A 19,078-nucleotide genomic window follows, 5' to 3' on the forward strand; every position below is an offset into this window, starting at 1 on the left:
GCGCCTGCCGCTGCGCCCGCCGCAGCCCCGCGAGCCGAGCTTCGGTTAAGAGAATGTGTTTGCTTGGGGCCGGCCAGGAAGACGGACTTTGCTTCCGTTCATCATCCTCACGACTCTTGTGGGGAATATGTTTAGAATTGGAATTACCTGCTGATTTAAATAACTGTCAAATGGGAAATGATCACGGTCTTTTCTAAGGGCAGTGGCACGGAGGCCGCTTTCTTACTCTCCACCCCTCCAGTCACACGAGCGCCCAGAGGTCCTGTGTGTGACCTCGCTTTGTCCTTCCTCGGGGCCAGTGTGAGCGCAGTTCCAGTTCACTGAACAGGGAGAGCAACAGAAGTCGTCGGCGCTATTTTAAGCTATCGAATGGGAAGACATGGATTGTGAAGATTTTCATTTCTCTGAAGTTTTTTCTTGTCATGTGCACTTTTGTTGTCATATCTGAAAAACCAGTAAGTTCACTTGAATATTTGCTCCTGTGTTTCCTCCTAATGGCCCTAGTTTTAGCTTTTCCTTTTAAAAAAAGTAATTAGGCTGAGTCAGTTGTCACTTGCGTCATGAGGGAACCACGCTGATCGCAGCGTCCGGCTTGTGCGATCTGAGTTCCCCAACCAGGGATCGAACCCACATCCCCGGCATTGCAAGGCGGATTCTTAAAACCACTGGGCCACCAGGGAGGTCCCTTTAGCTGATTTCTTCTACATCAGTCTGTGATCTGAGCCTTGGTCAGGTCCCTTCAATTGTTCAACATTAGGTTGCAGGACCCTGTCCTAGTCCTTTTCTGGTCATGGAAAAACTAATTTATCCAATAGTTCATATTTTGATTCCTGGATGTGTATATAATAGGTATAGTAAGTTGTCAAACAAATGTATTTATCGGGCAGCTCTTGTATACTTGCTCAGCTCTGGAGAGAAAAGACTACAATACTCGTCCACAGAGAACAAACGTCCTCATTGGATGGATGGTCAGTCATGAATATTTATTTATTTATTCAGCATCTCCAAGTGCCCAGCACCACACAAATGACAAGTACCTCTTTGCTTTTATCTGTGGACAGTGGTGAGTCCAGAGGGGGCCCTTCATCCAGCCGGGGAGGCAGAGGCGGGGAGGACAGACTGGGGGCAGGAGCGCGGGGCTCCCTGGGTGGGAGGGAGGGGGTGCAGGCCCTCAGAGACTCACCTGAGGGCCCAGCAGCACCCCCGGGCTCCCAGAGAGGAGGGTGGTGGCGGGGCTGGCCGAGCAGGGGGCTCTCGCTGGGAGATTTCAGACGCACGGACTCTGAGCTTCCTGGGGACGTTCTGTAGGACATGGAAGCTTGGAACAGACGGGCAGGTTTGTGGAAAACAGTTCATGAAGGACAGTGAGTCCAGCCTTGGCTGTGGGGCTGGGAGGTCCGGGGGCGCTGAGAGGCGACTGCTGTGGCCCTTGGACAGCACTTGAGTGACGGCCTCAAGGTCAGTCAGGGTGTTGGGGCTTGAGGGCGTGGGCAGCTGGCATAAACCACCTGAGGCTCTGGGTGGGGCTGAGCCGGGCCAGCAGCCCCTCCTCGGGGGTCTCACCTCGCTGCGCCCGCCCCGCCCCCTCCTGCAGCTCAGCTAGATCCGCGGCGCCTGTGAGCAGCCTCCCCCACCGGCTCACTCCACTGGTTTCTACAGAAGCCTGTGTGTTCTCCGAGCGGCTCAGAGCCACAAGGTAGGACGTGTGCTCAGGTTGTGGCTTTGGGAGCGTGGTGGCACCCGTGTCCGTGGAGCCGAGCTGACCCACCAGCTGAGCCCGAGCACCAGGCGCGGTGTTCGCAGCGAAGTGAGGCTGTGATTTGCAGGGCGCCGTGCCAGGGAGGGGAGCCTCAGGCCCGCTGAGTTGGTGGTGTTTCTGTGATTTATTTGTGCTGGGTCTTCACTGCGCCGGGGGCCCTTCTCCAGTCGCGAGCAGGCTTCTCCCACTGCGGAGCTCGGGCTCAGCAGTCGTGGTGCTCGGGTTCAGCTGCTCCACGCACGTGGGATCTCCCCAGACCAGGGATGGAACCCTGACTCCCACGGCACGTGGGATCTCCCCAGACCAGGGATGGAACCCTGACTCCCACGGCACGTGGGATCTCCCCAGACCAGGGATGGAACCCTGACTCCCACGCACGTGGGATCTCCCCAGACCAGGGATGGAACCCTGACTCCCACGCACGTGGGATCTCCCCAGACCAGGGATGGAACCCTGACTCCCACGGCACGTGGGATCTCCCCAGACCAGGGATGGAACCCTGACTCCCACGGCACGTGGGATCTCCCCAGACCAGGGATGGAACCCTGACTCCCAAAGCGGCAGGCATGTTCTTCAGCACTGAGCCACCAGGGAAGCCGAAGTTAGTGGCCTTGGAAGGGGAAGTGGAGGGGCGGGGCTCAGCCCCGAAAGGCCGGTGCCCTGGGTGGGGGCTGTAGCCCGCACGGGTGGGCTGCCCTGGAAGACGACTCGGATACCTGTCAGGAAGCTGTGACTCCAGGCGTCCGGCTGCTGCTCCTCCCCGAGCTGGAGCAGGGCCGGGCGGGATCAAGAGCTCAACTGTAAACTCGCCCCAGCACTCGGTTTACACCTGGGCCTCTTCAAAACCGGGGCTGCTACCCACCTCCCCGCGCCTCCCCGGCCCACACGGCGGCCTTTCTCCCCGGGACCTCAGCCTCCTGGGCCCACTCCTTCCCGTCCCGTCTCCATGCTGCAGCCAGAGCCCCCACGCCACCTTAGGGTCTGTGTGAAGGGGGGTTCCCCACCGCCCCACCTGCCAGGCCCCCTGGGCGAAGCCGCCAAGCACTGTGGGCCCTGGCTACCCTCCCCACCCCGCCCTCCAGGCCGCTCAACCTCAGCGTCTGCTTTGACTTCTGAATCCTGAGAAATGGGGGTCCCCACCCTTGCAGGTGGGCCCATGTCCATCAGAGGAAGCCTCACAGGGGTGTTGTCAGGAGCCGGTGCCGTGGACATGGGACCCCCAGATATCTCAGAGGTTGGTCACAGAATTGGTGTCTGCGGGAACCGGCGGAAACTCGAACTTCCTTTGTCCACAGAACTTGACTGACGGCACCGTGGGTCTTGGGACCAAAACCAGGTTTATTCAGATCCAGGGTCAGTTACAGGTTTGGTTTTTGGTCACAGGCCCCAATGGCCACTGTTCTGAGTTTACATTAAAACACAAAGCCCAACACTTACAGTTTGAAAACTTAAAAAGACAGACACCAAAGGCTTTTAAAAATCTGGGTTGGCAAGTGCGCGCCCCCACCCCCCCGCCCCGTATGTCATCTGCAGGACAAAGGGCGTGGAAGGCTGTGAGGGTCTGTGAACACATGGCCTTCGTGCACGTGGAATGTTTGAACCTTCCCAAACACTGTCCAAGCACCTGCTCTGAGCGAGGACACAAACAGTGCTTCCGACCTCCTCTGGTTGTGGACTGGGCTGGGGCGGGAGCAGTGCAGCCCGCCCGCCTGCAAGGACAAGGCGTGCACACGAGGCCAGCTGGCCCGTGGCCTGGGGCCCCCTGCGCTCCCGAGTGCCTCCTCTCCTCAGATGCAGGTGTGCAGCCCGGGCTTGGCAGCAAAATTAGCTTTAAAATCCTGAACCAGAGGAGAACCACCATCTAATTTTCTCAGGACTGCCTTTTGGAGCCTGATTCTTCTTGGGAGCCAGAGGCTGGGTTCCTGTCCTGGGGTCTCACTGCCCTCCTCCGGGGTCGTTGAGGGCAGAGACTGTGAGCCCTCCGGGGAGGCCTGACTCCTGAGCTTCACCTAGTGAAGAGAAAGGCACCTCCCTGCGGGGCCTCCGGCTGAGGCAGGGAGCCCACCGCACTGCCCTGCCCCTCGAGGAGGCCCGGGCCCTGCCCAGCAGGCTCTTGTCCTGCCTGCCGGGCCGCGGGAAACCAGCCGGAGAAATAGGGAGGTGACTGAGGCGGGGCGGCGGGGCGTGGGGCGGCCTGGGAGCCCAGGGGCGGCCGGTGGCCGCGCTCAGAGCTGGTGCAGCTTGCCGCGCTCGGTCAGCAGCGTCATGGCCACGGCGTAGAGGACGTAGGCCAGCACGATGAGCAGGGCGCAGAGCAGGGGCCCCACGCAGAAGAGCGAGGCCACGGAGAAGGCCAGCAGCAGCGACAGCAGCGTCCGGTAGCTGCCCAGGAAGCGTAGGCTGAGCCGCGGGCCCCGAGCGCGGTTGGCGGCGTGGCCCCGCCCCACAGGGCTCAGCAGGCGCCGGCCCGACAGCCCGGGCTCCAAGAGGTGGTAGCGGCAAAAGCTGCCCAGGAAGTCGGCCCGCGAGCACAGCGCCACCATCTGGCCTGCGAACTGGAGCAGACGGCAGGCTCAGCGGGCGGGGGGCGGGCTGGCGGGGCCTTCCCCACACTCACCCTGCGGTTGGGGGCTGGCTGGCGGCGGCTGGCGGGAGGCCCTCCCCACACTCACCCTGCGGTTGATGGTGGAAGACAGCTGGAAGAGCGCGCGGACCAGGCTGGCGATCTCATAACTCCGGATGGGCTGCAGCTCCCAGTCGCCCTGGTACTCGATGTCAAAGCGCCGCAGCCCGCTGATGATCTGGGAACAGGACACTGAGCAACGCCGCGCCCTCACCCGGTACCGCCCCGCCCATCGTCCCGCCCCTCCGCGGTACCAGCCCCCACCCGGTACCGCCCCGCCCATCGCCCCGCCCCTCCGCGGTACCGGCCCTGCCCCTGGTGCCCGCCCCCCGCCCCGCCCTCACCTGGTAGCGACCCAGGGGCGTGAGGATGAGCCCGTCCTCGCCCACGATGCAGTCCGGGAGCTGCTTCTTCCCGTTCTCGTCCTGCGTTGTCCCCAGGGCCAGCGTCAGCTGGGCGAGCTGCGCCTCGCTGAGCTGCGGGGAGGGTCGGACGGAGGGTCACGATAGAGCACGGGGAGCGCCCCCAACCCCAACTCGTCATCGCCGCAAGGGCGGGGGTGGGCGGGGCGGAGGGCGGCTGGCGCGCACCCGGAACGCCTGGCACAGGTACTCCAGCGCCTTCTCCAGGTACTCGTCCGTCTTGCGGACGCTGTCCTGCCCCATCTCGTCCAGGTCGTTGCCCGTGTAGGAGCCGTTGGTGTCCGCGGAATAGAAGCCCAGCCAGGACAGGAAGGGGCGGCCGGCCGCGCTCTCCCCGCACTGGTCCGAGAGGGACTTGGCCGTCTGCTTGGCCTGCGTGATGAGCTGCGCCAGACGCAGGACCTGTGGGCGGGCGGGGGTCAGCGGGCTCGGCTGCCTCCTGGCGCCCACACAGTGCGTGTTAACGGCTAAGGCGCACCTTCCAACAGACGCCGAGTTTGTCATCAGCAAACACTAGACTCCCCCAGCCAGACGGAGGGGCGTGCCCGCCGACCACTCACCAGCGCCCGGACCTCGGGCCCGAACATCGGGGTGTACTTGCAGTCCTGGCCCTCCAGGCTGTACACGTGACTCTTGACCTTGAAGGAGGCGTCGGTGACGGCCGGCGGCCACGACGACAGGAAGCTGCCGGTGAAGGGGGGCGCCGTGAAGAGCCGGTGCTGCCGCTGCGGGATGCCGAGCTCGGGCTCCAGGAACAGCTGCTCGCCTGGAAGGCAGGACGCCAGCCTGGCTGCAGCCCCGAGGCGCAGGCGGTCCCCCCGGGGGCCCCAGAGCGCTGGTGCCCTCTGTTTGGGGCCTCACCCCGCTGGATCATCTCGGCCAGGTTGGGCTGTGCGAAGACCTTGGCCACGCGGAACACCATGAGCGCGTTCTTGGGGCTGACGAGGTCCGTGCGCAGCGCGCGGCTCAGGAAGCCCAGGAAGAGCTTGGTGTAGACGAGCAGGTTCTCCTGCACGAAGGGCGCCCTGCGGGGGGCGAGTCAGGGCTCCTCCAGGCTCGGCCTCCCGCACCTCCAGCGGGGTGACGGGAGGGGGCAGCACAGAGGGCTGGGGGCGGGGTCCTCGCGGAAAAGGCCCTTCCCCGGGACGGGGCGGGGCGGGGCGGGCGCGGTGCAGGGCTGAGGGGCTCTGCCTGAGTGCACGTGACAGGGGACGGGGACCCCCCCCCAAAGACAGTGGGGGAGGGGATGGGGACCCCCCTTACAGCAGCTGGGGCAGGCTCACCATCTCTCCGACACACTGCGGGCCTGGCAGTCACTGCCCGGGGCCTGTCTTTCGGGCGCGTACCTCCAGGGCTGCAGGTAGCTCAACCACATCTCCAGCACCTGATGAGACGGAGGCCAGGGCTGAGGGAGGGGAGGAAGGGGGCCCCTCAGAACAGACCACCTGGTGGGGCTGAGGCTGGGAGCCCACCCAGGTGGGCAGCTGGGTTCAGGTCGGGGCTGGTGGAACGACCCCCTCCCTCTCCACGCGCGGGGCAGCACTCACAGCTCTGAAGGACGCGTCCAGGGGCCAGTGGCCAAAGCAGTGCTGCAGGAAGAGGTACAGCTTCTGCTGGACGAACCTCGGGATGGCGGCCCTGTGGGGGGCGGGGGTGTCACCCCACAGAGCCCGGGCCACCCGGCAGCCCCTTCCTGGGCACCAGGCCTCGGCCCTCCCCTGCCTGTGTGGGGAGTGGGGGGCGGGGCGCAGAGCTGAGAGGCTGGGCTCCCCTGCTTTGGTGGGGGGGAGGGCAGTGAGACGGGTCTCCCTGCTGCCCCTACCTCTGCGCCAGGAGGGACCAGGGGACCGCCCCCACCCACACCCACCTCTTGAACTCCTCCAGGGGGCTGGCAGCGTGCGAGTGGGCCGAAGGCGAGGCCTGCTCCGGCCGCAGGCTGTTGGCGAAGGCGTGCAGGTGCTTCAGCAGCAGCCGCACGACCAGCACGTGCTCCTCCGTGGGCATGAAGGACTCCTGGGGGCCAGGTGGGGGCGTCAGGGACACCCCGCAGGCTGCTCCACCCATGCCCAGGGGCTCCCTGCACTTGGAGTTCCGGCGGAGCTTCCGCCACAAGGACCCCCCACCCCATCCCTCGAGCTGGGCTTCCGGTCCACAAGTGTGGAAGGGTCTGAGACCAGCTGGCTGCTCCCCAGCCCAACCCCAGCCACGGGCTTGCCCGCAGTGAGCAGCGCCGAAAGGCGCGCAAAAGCCCCAGGCCCAAGGCATGGTCCTGTGGGCCGCCCCGGCGTGGAAACGGCCACGCAGGCCCCGGCGACCCCCAGGCCGGTATCCCTTCTGCCTTGTCTACCTTTGGGTCTCTACGGGGTGCACTTGTGGCGTACCAGAGGGAAGGGGATGCCGTGACGGGAATGAAAAGCTCAGGGCCCCTCCGAGCTGGCCCTGCTCCAAGAGCCCCGGGGCCTGCCCTCCGCGCATCTCAACCCCCAGCGTTCCTGGGCCTGCTCCCACCCTCGGCCAGCACCCGCACCCAGCCCGCGGGCCACCTCCTTGCTGCTCCTCAGGCACACTGCCTTCTCCAGCACCTCCGGGCCTGAGACAGTGCCCGCAGGAGCCTGTCGCTGTTGCCCACACCCTCTGCCTTCAAGACCCCCATGGGCTGGCCTCCCACTGTGGATGACCCCGCTGCTGCCTGGGAAGGCCCTCCCCCGCCCACAGCGGCCCGTCTGGAACCTTCTCTCCCTGCTCTGTGCAGGAGCCAGGCAGGAATGAAGCGTGGCATCTCATCTGTGCTCAAATTCAAGTTCAGGGCTGCAAGGTCCCACTGAGGGCAACGCGGACAGAGCCCTGACCGTAAGCGAGGCCCAAACTCCCCGGAGGTCACATTGGGGAGCAGCGAACCTCAGGAGCCTGCTGGCCCCACGCCATCCCACGGACTGCACTCCGTCCCTGGCACTCCTGCCTAAGCAGACTGTAGCCTCCACAAGGTCGCCACCCACGAGCCGCGGGGCCGCCTGTCCTCGGTCAGCCCCAGCACCAGGCCTGTGCTCCAAAGGCCGCACGGCTTCCCCCCACAAACCAGGGCTGAGCGCGCAGCACAGTGGCCCCAGGGCTGGACACCTGGGCTGGCCTAGAGCTGGGCCAGGCAGCCCGGTGACCCCAGCACAGCCAGCAGGTCCTGGCATCACTCCCGGCCACCTGGCTGCACCCCGAACCCCAGCAGGAGGGCCTGGCTCTGCTTGGAAGGGGCCTGTGCATCACCCCAGGAGGCCCCAGGCTTCACTGCTGCACAGACGTGAGCTCCGGGGCTTATGCCACGGGGCGGGGGGAGCGGACAGAACACGCGCGGCCAGTACTTGGTGGGCGTGGAGGGCCTGGAGGCTGGGGTGGGCGGGGCTGTGGAGGGCGCTGCAGACGCTGAGCCGGTAGTGCAGGACCTCCAGCTGGGCAGAAGCCGGCGGGCGGGGAGGGAGAGAAAGAGGCAGTGAGAAGGAGCCCTGGAGCCCCAACACACACCAGCAAGAGCACGTGTCCGGGAGAGCCCGCGCCACGCAGCCGTCCCCCGTGCTGGGGCAGAGGAAGGCCCGAGGGTCCCCGGGGCTCCGCGGTCCGCCCGCCCCCCGCGCCGCAGCAGCTCATGTGTCTGTGGCCCAGGAACGAAACGCAAACGTGAGAAGCCGATTCTAGACCGAGGCCTCTCGCCCAGAGCAACTGACGGGACTTCCTGGGCTGTTTGGAAGAGAAATTCCTCGGCACATAACCTGATCAACGCCCGGTCAACTCCCAGGTGTTGGGACACGCGTGGCTGGTTCCCACAGAGGCTCCAGGTGGCACCTGCCCACCAGGCCCGCCCTGGACTCCCTCATGACCAGCCCCCACCTCGCCAGGACCGCAGACAACCTCCGGTCAGGCCCACGGCCGGGGCCCCTGACAGGCTGGCCGTGGCCACACACACCCAGAGGCCTGGATCCTGGCGGGGGCAGCGAGGCTGGCCCACTGTCTGCCCCCGCCCCGGGCCCCTGCCTACCCACTGCGGCAGTCAGAGCCGCTCGCACATGGCCTGCCCGCGTGCTGGGTGCCATGCTTCACCCAGGGACATGCCAGACGCCGGGAGATGGCCTGGCCACACGCTCAGCAAGGAGCTGGGGAGCCTGGGGACCCCAGGGACCCCGCGGGCCCACAGCCTGTAGGAGCTCCAAAACAGTGACTCCAGGGCCCCCTGTAGCCGGCTTTCCACACAACCTGCCTCCTCACGTGTTATTTTCCTGCCCCAACAGACAGCAAAGGGCAGAAGGTTTCTGGGTAGCTGCCGGGACCTTCGCAGTCACCAGGAGGAGGGCTAGGCCCCCGAGGTGACCGGCGGCCTGGAGCCATGTCTAAGACTGAGGCGGGCAGGTTCTTGGGCCGGGCTCGGCACCGGGCAGAAGTGGGTGGGGCGGGGCGGGGCGGGCGGTGTTCGGGAGGCCCAGGGTGGAGCCCGGCCCTGCTCGGCCCTCCCACACCTGGGGTGTCCTGCAGAGCAAACCCCTGGGATGGCAGAGGCCGTGGGCCCCCAGCCCCAAGGATGCCGGGAGGACCGTGCCTGCAGCAAGGGCGGGGTCTATGGTGGTGAGCCCATCCCGACTAGCCCGGGGGCCACAGTGGGGGTCATGGACCCCAGGCCTCCGCACACCATGAGCGGCCAGGCAAGGGAGGGGCCAGCAGACCCCGGCCGCCCCTGGAGGCCCACCTGTGCACTCGGAGGACACGCGGCGGGGCCGCCAAGACGGGCGGGGAGCAGCCGGGGTGCCCGGGGAGGGCGGGTGCAAGCCCGGCGCACAGCACAAGCCACCCGCTGCCCAGCGCCCGGGGAGGCGAGCCTACAGCCAGCTCTGAGGCCGAAATGCAGCGCACGCAGCGGCAGGAGAAGAGGATGGCAGCAGCCACATACCTTGGCGTGAGGGGACTGCATCTTTTGGTACATCTCCAGAGAGTAATGATGGAGCCACATTTCCACGAACACCTGCAAGAGAGCGCGGGCGGGTCAACAGGTCCCGGCGAGGGCTCCGGACCGCTCGGCGGCGGAACGAGCAGGCTTTCCACCGAGGCTGCTGGGAAGACAGGACCCAACTGCACACGGACGCAGTCAGACCCTCACTCAACACCGTAAACGAAAAACAACTCACCGTGGATCGAAGACCTAGAACAGGAGGTAAAATTGTAAAATCAGCACTTCACAACGCTCGACCTGACAGTGACTTCCTACGTGTGACTCCAACAGCTGAGGCAACAAACGGAAATACTGGACAGCACAAAAATTAAAAGCTTTGGTGGGACTTCCTTGGGGCCCTGTGGTTAAGAACCCACCTGCCAATGTGAGGGACAGGCTCAATCCCTGGTCCGGGAAGGTCCCACACACTGCGGGGCACCTGAGCCACAGCACTGAGCCCGTGCGCCTAGAGCCGGCTCCCCCGCGAGAGAAGCCAGGGCAGCAACAGGCCCGCGCACCACAGCCAGACAATGGCCCCGCGGACACCAGAGAAAACCCGCCCAGCACCGAGGACCCAGCACAGCCAAGTAAGGAAGACTTCAGTAAACTGACTTAAAAAACTATCTTTTGTGCATCAAAAGATACAATGCATAGAGTAAAACAGCAGCTCACAGAACAGGGCAAAGGCTCGCCAACCGTGTTTCTGAGGAAGGATTAACACCCAGCCTACACAGAGATCGCTGAGAACTCAGTCACAACAAAAATGTCAGCTCAAAACCAGGCAAAGGACTCAAGGAGACACTTCTCCAAAGACACACACGTGGCCAATGAGGACAAGAAAGGCGGAACAGGCCGCTCACCACGACTAGGACACCGCAGTCAAAGCCCAGGGCACAGCGAGCGTCCCGAGGACACGGAGAAACCGGAGCCCGCGCCCCGCCGAGGGTGACAAGAAATGGCTCCCCCACCGTGGACAACAGCGCAGCAGGGCCTCAGAAACCCTGCAGAGGGCAAGGCTCAGGAGGACAATCCCAGCAGCCAAGACCAGAAGCGGCCCACGTGCCCGTCAGAGGGCTGACACACGACACGGGACCACACGCGCAGCAGGACTGCGCGCGGCTTCAGCGGGCAGGGCGCTCACCCGCCACGCAGACGAGCCCGCGGCACCGCTGAGGGAAGCGCAGTCAGTGAGTCACAGAGGCGCCGCCGACGCCCCCCGACAGAGGCACGGGGTGGGGGGGTCCGTCACGGAACCAAGCGGGACGTGGGTGCAGGGCTGGCGGCACGTGGAGGGGCTGCTGTCTGATGACAGACGCTGGGTCTCACGGATGGAAGGTTCTGGAAACTTGTTACGACACTGCAAACACTCTAACACTACGTGACTATTGCCTTAAAACATTTCAGACTTACGTTCTATGTTATGTGTATTTTACCACGGTTCCAAAAAACCGCAGAACCCCATCCCAGCCACACTCCAGGTTCTGAACAAGCCGGCTGTGGTAATGCCCGCAGCCCTGGAGTCCAGCCACAGAGCCAGCAGGCTCTCCGGGGACGGCTCAGGGGACAGGCGCGGGGCTGCCTGCCACCCACGCGGGGGAGGGACAGGCCTGCTGACTAAGGGGAGGCCCTGTGCCTCAGTGCCCGAGACACGCTGGTGGCCGGGGAGGGTGAGCCCAGCCACGAAACGGAGGGGCTGCAGAGCCATTGCGTCGCCAGGAGAGAAAGACTAAAGCTCCACGGACGGAGCCCGGGGGAAACACTACCAGTGACACCGGTGACCGTGGGCAAGCGCCTTCCCATCTGTAACACGCCCCCTGCAGGCGCAGCCTCTCAGCCCTGCCCGCAGGGCGGGCAGCGCCCGGCACCAGACTGGCTCCCGCAGACGGGCCCGCACTCACCTGGAGCAGCGTCTCCGACCGCCAGATCTCATGGGAGGCGGGGTCCGCGTTCACCGACGTCTGGTGGGAGACATGCCGCTTCAAGAGGCTGGTGTGGTGCAGGCCGTAGGAGGCAAAGGGCACGGCCGGTGTCCTGGGGACAGACAGACAGACACAGAGAGTGTCGGGACGGCTGCAGGGGGGGACGGGCCACCCGGGACGGCAGGGGCAGGTCCAGCCAAGCTGCCGTGTGTGAACACAGGGGAGGAGGCTGCCTTCAGGGCTGGCCCAAGGAGTGAGGGGGGAAGACCGGAGGAGTGTCAGCTGGCACTGCTCGTCCACAACAGGCTCGGCCGAGGACTGCAAGGGACACAGATGCTGCCCATTAGGTCCCCCAGGTTCGTTACCTGAGACCCAGGCACTTATCCACCTTCCCCGGAGGAGGGCCGCGTCATCCCTCAGCCAGGCCAGCGTCTGACCGTGGGGTACACCTGAGGGGCAAGGGCGCGGTGCACACCGCCATTGGGGTTGGGACCCTCCGGACGACGGAGAGACAGCTGCGAGCGGGAGGCAGGAGGCTGCTAAAGCCCAAGGGGCGTGTGGGGCTGGGCTGGTGGGCCCCACTCTGCAGGAAGGTCGAAGAGACCACAGGTTTCTGAAAACACTCATGAGTTAAGACGTGATAGCCACATGTCTGTAACTTTGTTCAAACAGCTCAAGAAAACACACAGATTAGCAGAATAAGACAACTCGGAAATCAGGCAGGTGAAGGGCCTGTGAAAGTTCCGTTACATGTAGCAACTTTTTAAGCCTGAAATCATACCTTAGAAGGAGCGAGCCAAATCTGGCCCAGAAGTCCACCTGGCAGCTGAAGCCTCTCTGGGGGGGTGAATGCCCCTCCAGCCCCCGCTCCGCGCCCCCTACTTGTCCTGTCCCGTCCTCGGGGGCCCTGCCACTCAAGTGCCGGGTGACCCAGCACGTGCCAGAGGGTGGGGGCTCTGCAGGAGACAGCCTGCAGCCTCCAGGGAAGGAGGTGGGCTGGCGAGGCCCAGGGCTCTGCCCCAGCACCCGGCTCACAGAGGGCGCAGCCCAGCGCCCCCGTCCTCCACAGCCGGGACTGTCGGCCATCCCCAGCTCCAAGTCCCTTGCCAGCTGCTCTCGGCCCAGCCTGGGCTCGGGTGCCTTGTGGGGAGAGGGTGGCCACACGCAAAACACGGCCCGGGCCCTTTACCGAGGCCAAAGAACCTGACACTTGAGGGAAGACCCCCCCAGCCCTCCAGCCCGCACCAGGGCAGCTGGGTCGCAGAGCCTCAGGCCGCAGACAAAGCTGAGCGCCCTGCAGGGCACCACCGCCGTCCCGAGGGCAACGCTCTGCCAGGAGAAAGGGCCACCCGCACCTGGCGGTGCGTGCGGGCACCTCGGGCCCTGGCTGGGAGCCTCACCTGGGAGCTGGCGCGGGGCTGGGCCCCCCTGGGCTGGAGGAGAGCGGGGGCAGCACGCTGCCTTCCGTGGGCAGGAACCAGGCCAGGTACCTGTCCACCAGGATGAAGTAGGCGCAGTCGGAGGTGCGGACGTGGAGGGCCCCAGGGGGCGGCTGGAAGCAGAGCCCCGTGAGCGTGGCTGCGGACCCCACCCCCGGGGGCTGACCCTGCCCCCGAGGGTCCCAACCACCCAGGGCGGGGCCCTCCCTGCCCCTGCCCAGAAGGCACCCCCTGCAGGAAGCCCCCCAGACCAGCACTTGGGGCGCCCGGCCGCCCCAGCCCGTCACCCTGGCTCAGTGAGGGTGGCCTGAAGGGCAAAGGCTGCGGGCGCAAGGGGGAACAGGAGGCGGCCAGCCCAGCCTACCTGGACAGGAGCCCTGGGCACCCCCGCCCCACCCCCAGGGGGCTTCAGCCCTCCTTACCTTCTGAGTGATGAGGCTCAAAGCAAAGAAGAACATGTAGTACTCGAAGGGATCTGAAGGCCGCGTCAGGGGACAAACAGCAGGGCCCCCCCCCCCGTGCTGGCTGCCTCCCCACCCACGGCCGACAAAGGATACTGAGGGCCAGGTACAGGCCGAGGCCCCCGGCGGGCGGCAGCTGCACCTTGTTGTGGTACAGGGGGCTGTCGGGGAGCACGCGCTCCTGGATAGATGCCTTCACGGGCCCCTGCAGACACGGGGCAGCCTGAGGAGGCTGTGGCGGAGCCCGCCCCGACCCCAGCGGGGGACTGTGCTCTCCCCTGCCTGTCACGCGCTCTCCCCGCGTCCCCACCAGGTCCGCTGCAGCAGGGCGCATCTTGGCCCAGCCAGGCATGCGATGGATCCCATCTGCTGTGCTTCTGAGCCCCGTGAGCTAGCCTGCCTTTAACTCGCCCCACAGAATTGCAGACTCAGTAAAACAAAGCCTCTAGGCACGTGCCCTGCCACTCAGCCGGAGGCCACTGGGCCTTCCCACCGGCAGGGTTCAGATCACCTCTGGGAAAGAAGGAACTGGTGAAGTTTCAATGGGTGATGCCTCCTGGGCCAGACACCAGGGTGCTCTGGCCACTGTCCCAACCCTTCGGGCCCCTGTCCGCTGCCAGCACCATGGCCATGAGCCCACCTTCACCGCCGTGGCTTACTTACGGGCAGGTAGGAGACAGGAAAATCAAACTTATAGTCTTCGGCCTGAAGTTTATACACCAGTTTCATCATCGGGCCTCTGAACGTGAACGACAATAACAGGGAAGTGAATGGCAAACCAGACGGGACTCCCCGAGAACGCCCGGCCCCGCGTGGGCGAAGACGACCTACCCAGGGTCCAGGAACTCCAAGGCGACGCTGTGCTCCACGGGGCTCACGCGGCCCTGCAGGCAGCGCAGGTTCCAGCCGGGCAGGATGCCGTCCAGGCTGCCGAAAATGCTCTCGACCAGCCACGGGAAGACAGCATGCAGCTCCTGCAGTGGCATGGGCGCTCAGAGCAGGTTCTCCAGGGGACCTGCCCGCCTCCCAGCCGGGCCTGCGCCCAGGACCTGCTGCCCCGTCTTGGGCAGCCATGGTGACGTGGCTGCTGCATGTCTGGCTCAACCAGGCACGGCCGACCTCTGTGCTAGACACGGCATGGGCAGGTGTGGGGAGGGACGCCCGTGTGACAACTATAACCGCCTCCAGACACTGCCAACAGCCCCGTGGGCCCACAGCTGAGAAACCCCAACCTACGTGCTCTCATTTACACGCCACTGACCTGAGTCACACCCCGAGTCAGGCCTCCGCAGGCAGCGCTCGGAGGTGGGAGAGGGGCTTATAGACCCTCCTCTGGGAGCATGTGGGACACACCCCCATAGAAAACAGACAGCACAGCCTTACCTTTGCTGGAAAATCCTCGATGACTTTAACTAAGTCTTGGCAGCGCTGTGCAAAAGGCTTGTTTATAGAGTCAGCTTTCAGGCTGGCCTAGGAGACAGAGCCAACCAGAACATGGTGAGCACCCTGCTGGAAGTCAGACCGGAAGTCCAAGTGACAGGCGGGAGTCAGACACGGAAGGCTCGCATCATCCCGAGCAGAGAAAAGAAGGGCCCTGTGCGCACGGATGAAGGTCAGCAGGCAAGACAAGGCTTCACCCAGGGAATGCAAGGCCCTGGCCATCTCCATGAGGGTGCGGCCCACAGCGTCTCTGTCAGATGCAAGACTCCGCTGTGCAGGCTGGGGCTGGATCTGCTGGCTTTCGGGGGGCACCAGGAAGACCCTCCGCCCAGAGCCACGTCCACAGGAAAGTGCAGGCCTGGCGCCCCAGCAGAGCAGGGACCTTCCGGTTTTCACCAATGGCAGTTAAGGTCATTAGAACACCTCGCTTTCGTGTAAGGATTTAGGAGACTTGAAGACACAGGTATCCATTCTCCTCCCTTGCCCCTCCCCCAGCCAGGGAGACTGGGGAACTGACATTTCTATGACTTCTTCTTGTAAATGAGAAAACTGGGGCTCAGTGGCTGCATAAAAACCCAGCACACACCAGAAGAGGGCAGACTCGAGCCTGAGGATCCTAACAGGAGCCCGCGCTTTCCAGCACATCACCCCAAAAAGCACGCGCTGCAGCTCTCCAGTCCCCCTGCTACGAAGTCCTGTCCCGTGGGCCCTCGGGGGGCAGCGGACACTTACCAGCAGGAAGCTGGGCTGCTGCAGGTGGGGGAACGCCATGGCAGCCTGCCTCGCAGGGTCCGGAGCGACCGTCTTAGGGGACCACTGCAGACAGAGATGGAATCTCAACAACAAGGCATCGCAGCACTTCACAAAGCGCAACCCAGGCCCACGTTCTGCACAAGTGCTGCGCACGTGCAGGCCACCGGCAGCCACAGAGCCAGGACCGCGGGGGAGCCTGTGGTAAAGCGGCGCACCCGCCCCGCACCGGGCCTACTTCCAGCGGCTCGCCATCCGCGCCTCACTTACTCCTCAGGGCCAGGCAGGAAGGGTTCTAAGGAAGCCCTGCCAGAGTCCCCGCTCTGGTTGTTCAAACGCTCTTTGAAAGGGGTTTTACAGACTGAAGTCTCAAGCGTTAAAACCGTAAGATTCAGAGGAGTCCTGGCAAACAGGCAGCAAGGAAATGGGGGCCTTGGTTCCAACCTGCGAAGAGCCAGACCTACTGGCAACCTGCGTAACCCTAGAAGCAGGTTCCTCCTGCGCCCCAGATGAGAGCAGAGCCGGTCAGCACCTTGAGGTCAGCCTTGAGACGCCCTCCGCTGAGAGCCAGCCAGGCCCTGTGTCTTCACACACAACCATGAGGTGCCAATGAGTGCAGTTTTAAGCTGCAAAGCCTGCTGAACAAGAACAGAAGGCGCATCCTCACGACGACCGGTGGTACGAGGTCAGTGCTGAGGGAAACGGAGGCGCAGACAGGACTCAGACCCACACGCCTCCTCACCGCTCTCTAGAGAAAGGCGGGCGCACTGCCTCTGTCCTACTTGCGCCCTCTGAGGAAGGAGCAGGGAGGGGACGAGCACGCTTCACCAGCAGAGCCTCTGAACAGCCACTAGAAAATCAGGGGCAGCTCTCCAGACTCCCACTCCCTGTGCCTGCGGGGCAGAACCCGAAAACACCCAGACTGAGCAGAGTCAGAGCCTCTGCGGCCCTTGACCGCTCTCCTGGCACAGCTCTGCCCACAGCCAAGGAACAACGCTGAGGGGGCAGCTGGCAGGCAGACTACGTGGATGGAGAGGCTGGGTGGGCATCTCTGCCCCTAGACATTACGAACACCTCCCTGTGAGACCAAGGGTGCTGGACACCTCCATCCCCAGCAGATGTCCCCCACCCCTGTCTGTAGAAAACCTGAAGTCTGCCCGGCCCCCCCACAGCACAAAACAGCCAGAACAAGCAGCTGATGGTCAGGAAACTCTGATGCACACTTCTGAGTTGTTTATAGACGCTACAACTGCCAGCAGAGGAAAAGAGCCAGCTGCGCGATGACCGGACCGCAGCCGCGACATAAGGCGCTCCATCCGCAGCCAGCGGTTCTGAGAACCGGCCTTGAGACGGGGGACCGATGCTGCTCTTCATAATAACCTGTCTCTGCGGCCATCAAAGTAATTGTAGCTTGCTCTGCCCGTATATGTAAACAGGCTAAAACTGTCAGCAAGAAGATGCTACAGAGTCACGCCCACACCTTCCACTCAAAGAATGCCGTGCCCTATGTCCACAGGAAGAAGTTTCAGAAGACAGGCTTTTGCCCCCAGTCCCACAGAAATGGAGTATTGGCCGGGGGATCTGTAAGCAGGTCCTTCACCCTTTCCTGTCTGCCAATTTCTGTCCTGCTCAAACCCCTTGTAGAAATGAGGTGACCTGGTGGCATTTAACCTAACTCCTGACTCAGGGTCTACTGAATGCCCACAAAACCCTGCCTAACTTGTTGATTCTTTTCCTAGATTAAAAAAAAGGTAGGAATGAAAAAGAATGACCAGCTCTCTGCCCCCAGGATCCCTCCTGGCAATCCTGCAGATTAGCAGGCAAGACAACACCTGAAGAACGACCAGGAGGAGACCGCCAGCCTGGACGAGACAGAAGGTGACACAGAGCCTGACGTCCTGCCGCAATGACTCTGAGATTCTTTCCCCTTATCCCTTTAAAATCTGTCACTGTGGCGCATAATCTTCAGAGTCGGCTCTGGAATACCGGTCTGGCTGCTCCAGCTTTCTGATTAAAACAACCTTTCTTTTCTCTTGACACTTGCCTTTGGAGTACCAGCTATCGAGCTGTGAATAGTCAAATCTTGGGTCCAGCAACACTGAGTCTGCTCAACTCCTAATTAAACTAAACATTCGTTTCAGTTTTAAGGATGACTTAAAATGCTCCAGTCCTGAACCAAGCGGTCCAGAGAACACCGCGCACTACTCAGAAACGATCAAAGCGGCATAAAACCCTGTACTGCGGGCCAAGGGCAGAGCTTCAGAGATGAGGAGGTGAAAGCTGCTCCTTCCTCGGAGAAAGTTGGTAGAGTTAGCGGCTGAGTGAGCCCGAGGCACCCAACCGGGGAATTTCGGGGAGAGGGCAGCGTCCCGGTTCTTCCGCCGCGCCGCCTGCTCTGGGCGCCCCCCTCCACTTCACCCCGCCACCTCCACACCCGCTGCCTTCAGGAGTGCCTTCCGACCCGGCTTCGGGGTCTTTCCTGGAGCCGCAGCCCTGGCGGCGCCCATCTCGTCGGGGCGTTCCTCCGGCCGCGCAACGAGCAAGCCCTCCCGTCTGCGGCTCGCCACTACCCGGCGACCCTCGGAAGCCGCGGCTCCGCAAGGCCAGCACACCCGGGGCGGGGGTGGGCGTCAGGACGAGACCCACCCCCCGCGCCCCCCACAGCGCTCGCCGGGGAGTCCCAGGCTGTCGGTCCCCCACCGCGCGCAGGAACGTTAACCCGGCGCCCGCCTGAGCGAGGCTCGTGAGGCGCGCGGGAAGGCGGCGGGAGGGCGCGGCGCGGCGCGGCACTCGACGCCCCGGTCCGATGCCCGGGGCTCGCGCGGAGCCGACTTCTGCAGAGGTTTGGGGCGGCCGCCGGGACACTGGTCCCGACCGCGCGCTACTCCCACCACTCACCTGAGGAACCCGCAGCGTCGCCCACTTCAGGGACGGAGGCAGCCATTCGGCGACTCGGCGCCGAAATGTCGTCATCAAGCTGCGCGCGTCGCGTCCCCCGGGCGGACGCGGTGAAAAGCGCGTGCGCAAAGCCAAGCCCCACCCCACCCCACCCCCTCCGCGGGTTTACGGGAGGCCCGCCTCGGAACGCACGCGCGCGCGCGCCCAGCGGGGGGCCTAGCGGCAAGGACCGCGCGTGCATAAGAGACGCGGCCTCGCGTTAAGGTTAGGGCCTACAGGCGCGCCCCCTATCTGGGGGCGGCGCGGAACAGCCGCGCGCCGGGCCTGGCTGGCGTTTATTCGGCGACCGCGGGGCTCTGCGTGCGGGCTTCCTGCTGAGCGCGCGCGGGAGCCCAGTCGCT

General features: G+C 64.2%; 1 protein-coding gene across 2 annotated transcripts; it reads right to left on the minus strand.

Annotated features, from left to right (window-relative positions):
• Positions 1-3,077: 3,077 nt before the first annotated feature.
• On the minus strand, positions 3,078-18,822 carry SMPD4 (sphingomyelin phosphodiesterase 4). Of its 2 annotated transcripts, XM_043489867.1 has the most exons (20): positions 18,678-18,822; positions 15,762-15,845; positions 14,973-15,059; positions 14,421-14,563; positions 14,253-14,328; positions 13,686-13,794; positions 13,551-13,603; positions 13,090-13,241; positions 11,669-11,801; positions 9,732-9,803; positions 8,158-8,244; positions 6,672-6,817; positions 6,352-6,442; positions 6,088-6,188; positions 5,666-5,829; positions 5,365-5,570; positions 4,973-5,206; positions 4,727-4,858; positions 4,432-4,560; positions 3,078-4,314 (listed from the first exon to the last, which is right to left on the minus strand). In XM_043489867.1, exons 1-20 carry the CDS (start codon positions 18,750-18,752, stop codon positions 3,985-3,987), a joined length of 2,604 nt encoding a protein of 867 aa, XP_043345802.1. In that variant the 5' UTR covers positions 18,753-18,822; the 3' UTR covers positions 3,078-3,984. The 2 variants fall into 2 exon arrangements, with proteins under 2 accessions (XP_043345802.1, XP_043345813.1); XM_043489878.1 differs by lacking the exon at positions 8,158-8,244.
• Positions 18,823-19,078: the final 256 nt, after the last annotated feature.

Source organism: Cervus canadensis, chromosome 1 (genome assembly GCF_019320065.1).
Source record: "Cervus canadensis isolate Bull #8, Minnesota chromosome 1, ASM1932006v1, whole genome shotgun sequence".
Classification (NCBI taxonomy): domain Eukaryota; kingdom Metazoa; phylum Chordata; class Mammalia; order Artiodactyla; family Cervidae; genus Cervus; species Cervus canadensis.

Bases quoted from the DNA above. Each gene is read 5' to 3' on its own strand.
- SMPD4 (XM_043489867.1), bottom strand. From the start codon at position 18,752: ATGACGACATTTCGGCGCCGAGTCGCCGAATGGCTGCCTCCGTCCCTG. The intron at 15,846-18,677 runs GTGAGTGGTGGG...CTCTGTCTGCAG, and splicing joins CGACGCTGCGGGTTCCTCAG to TGGTCCCCTAAGACGGTCGC. The intron at 11,802-13,089 runs GTGAGGCTCCCA...GTCTGTCCCCAG, and splicing joins AGCCCCGCGCCAGCTCCCAG to GACACCGGCCGTGCCCTTTG.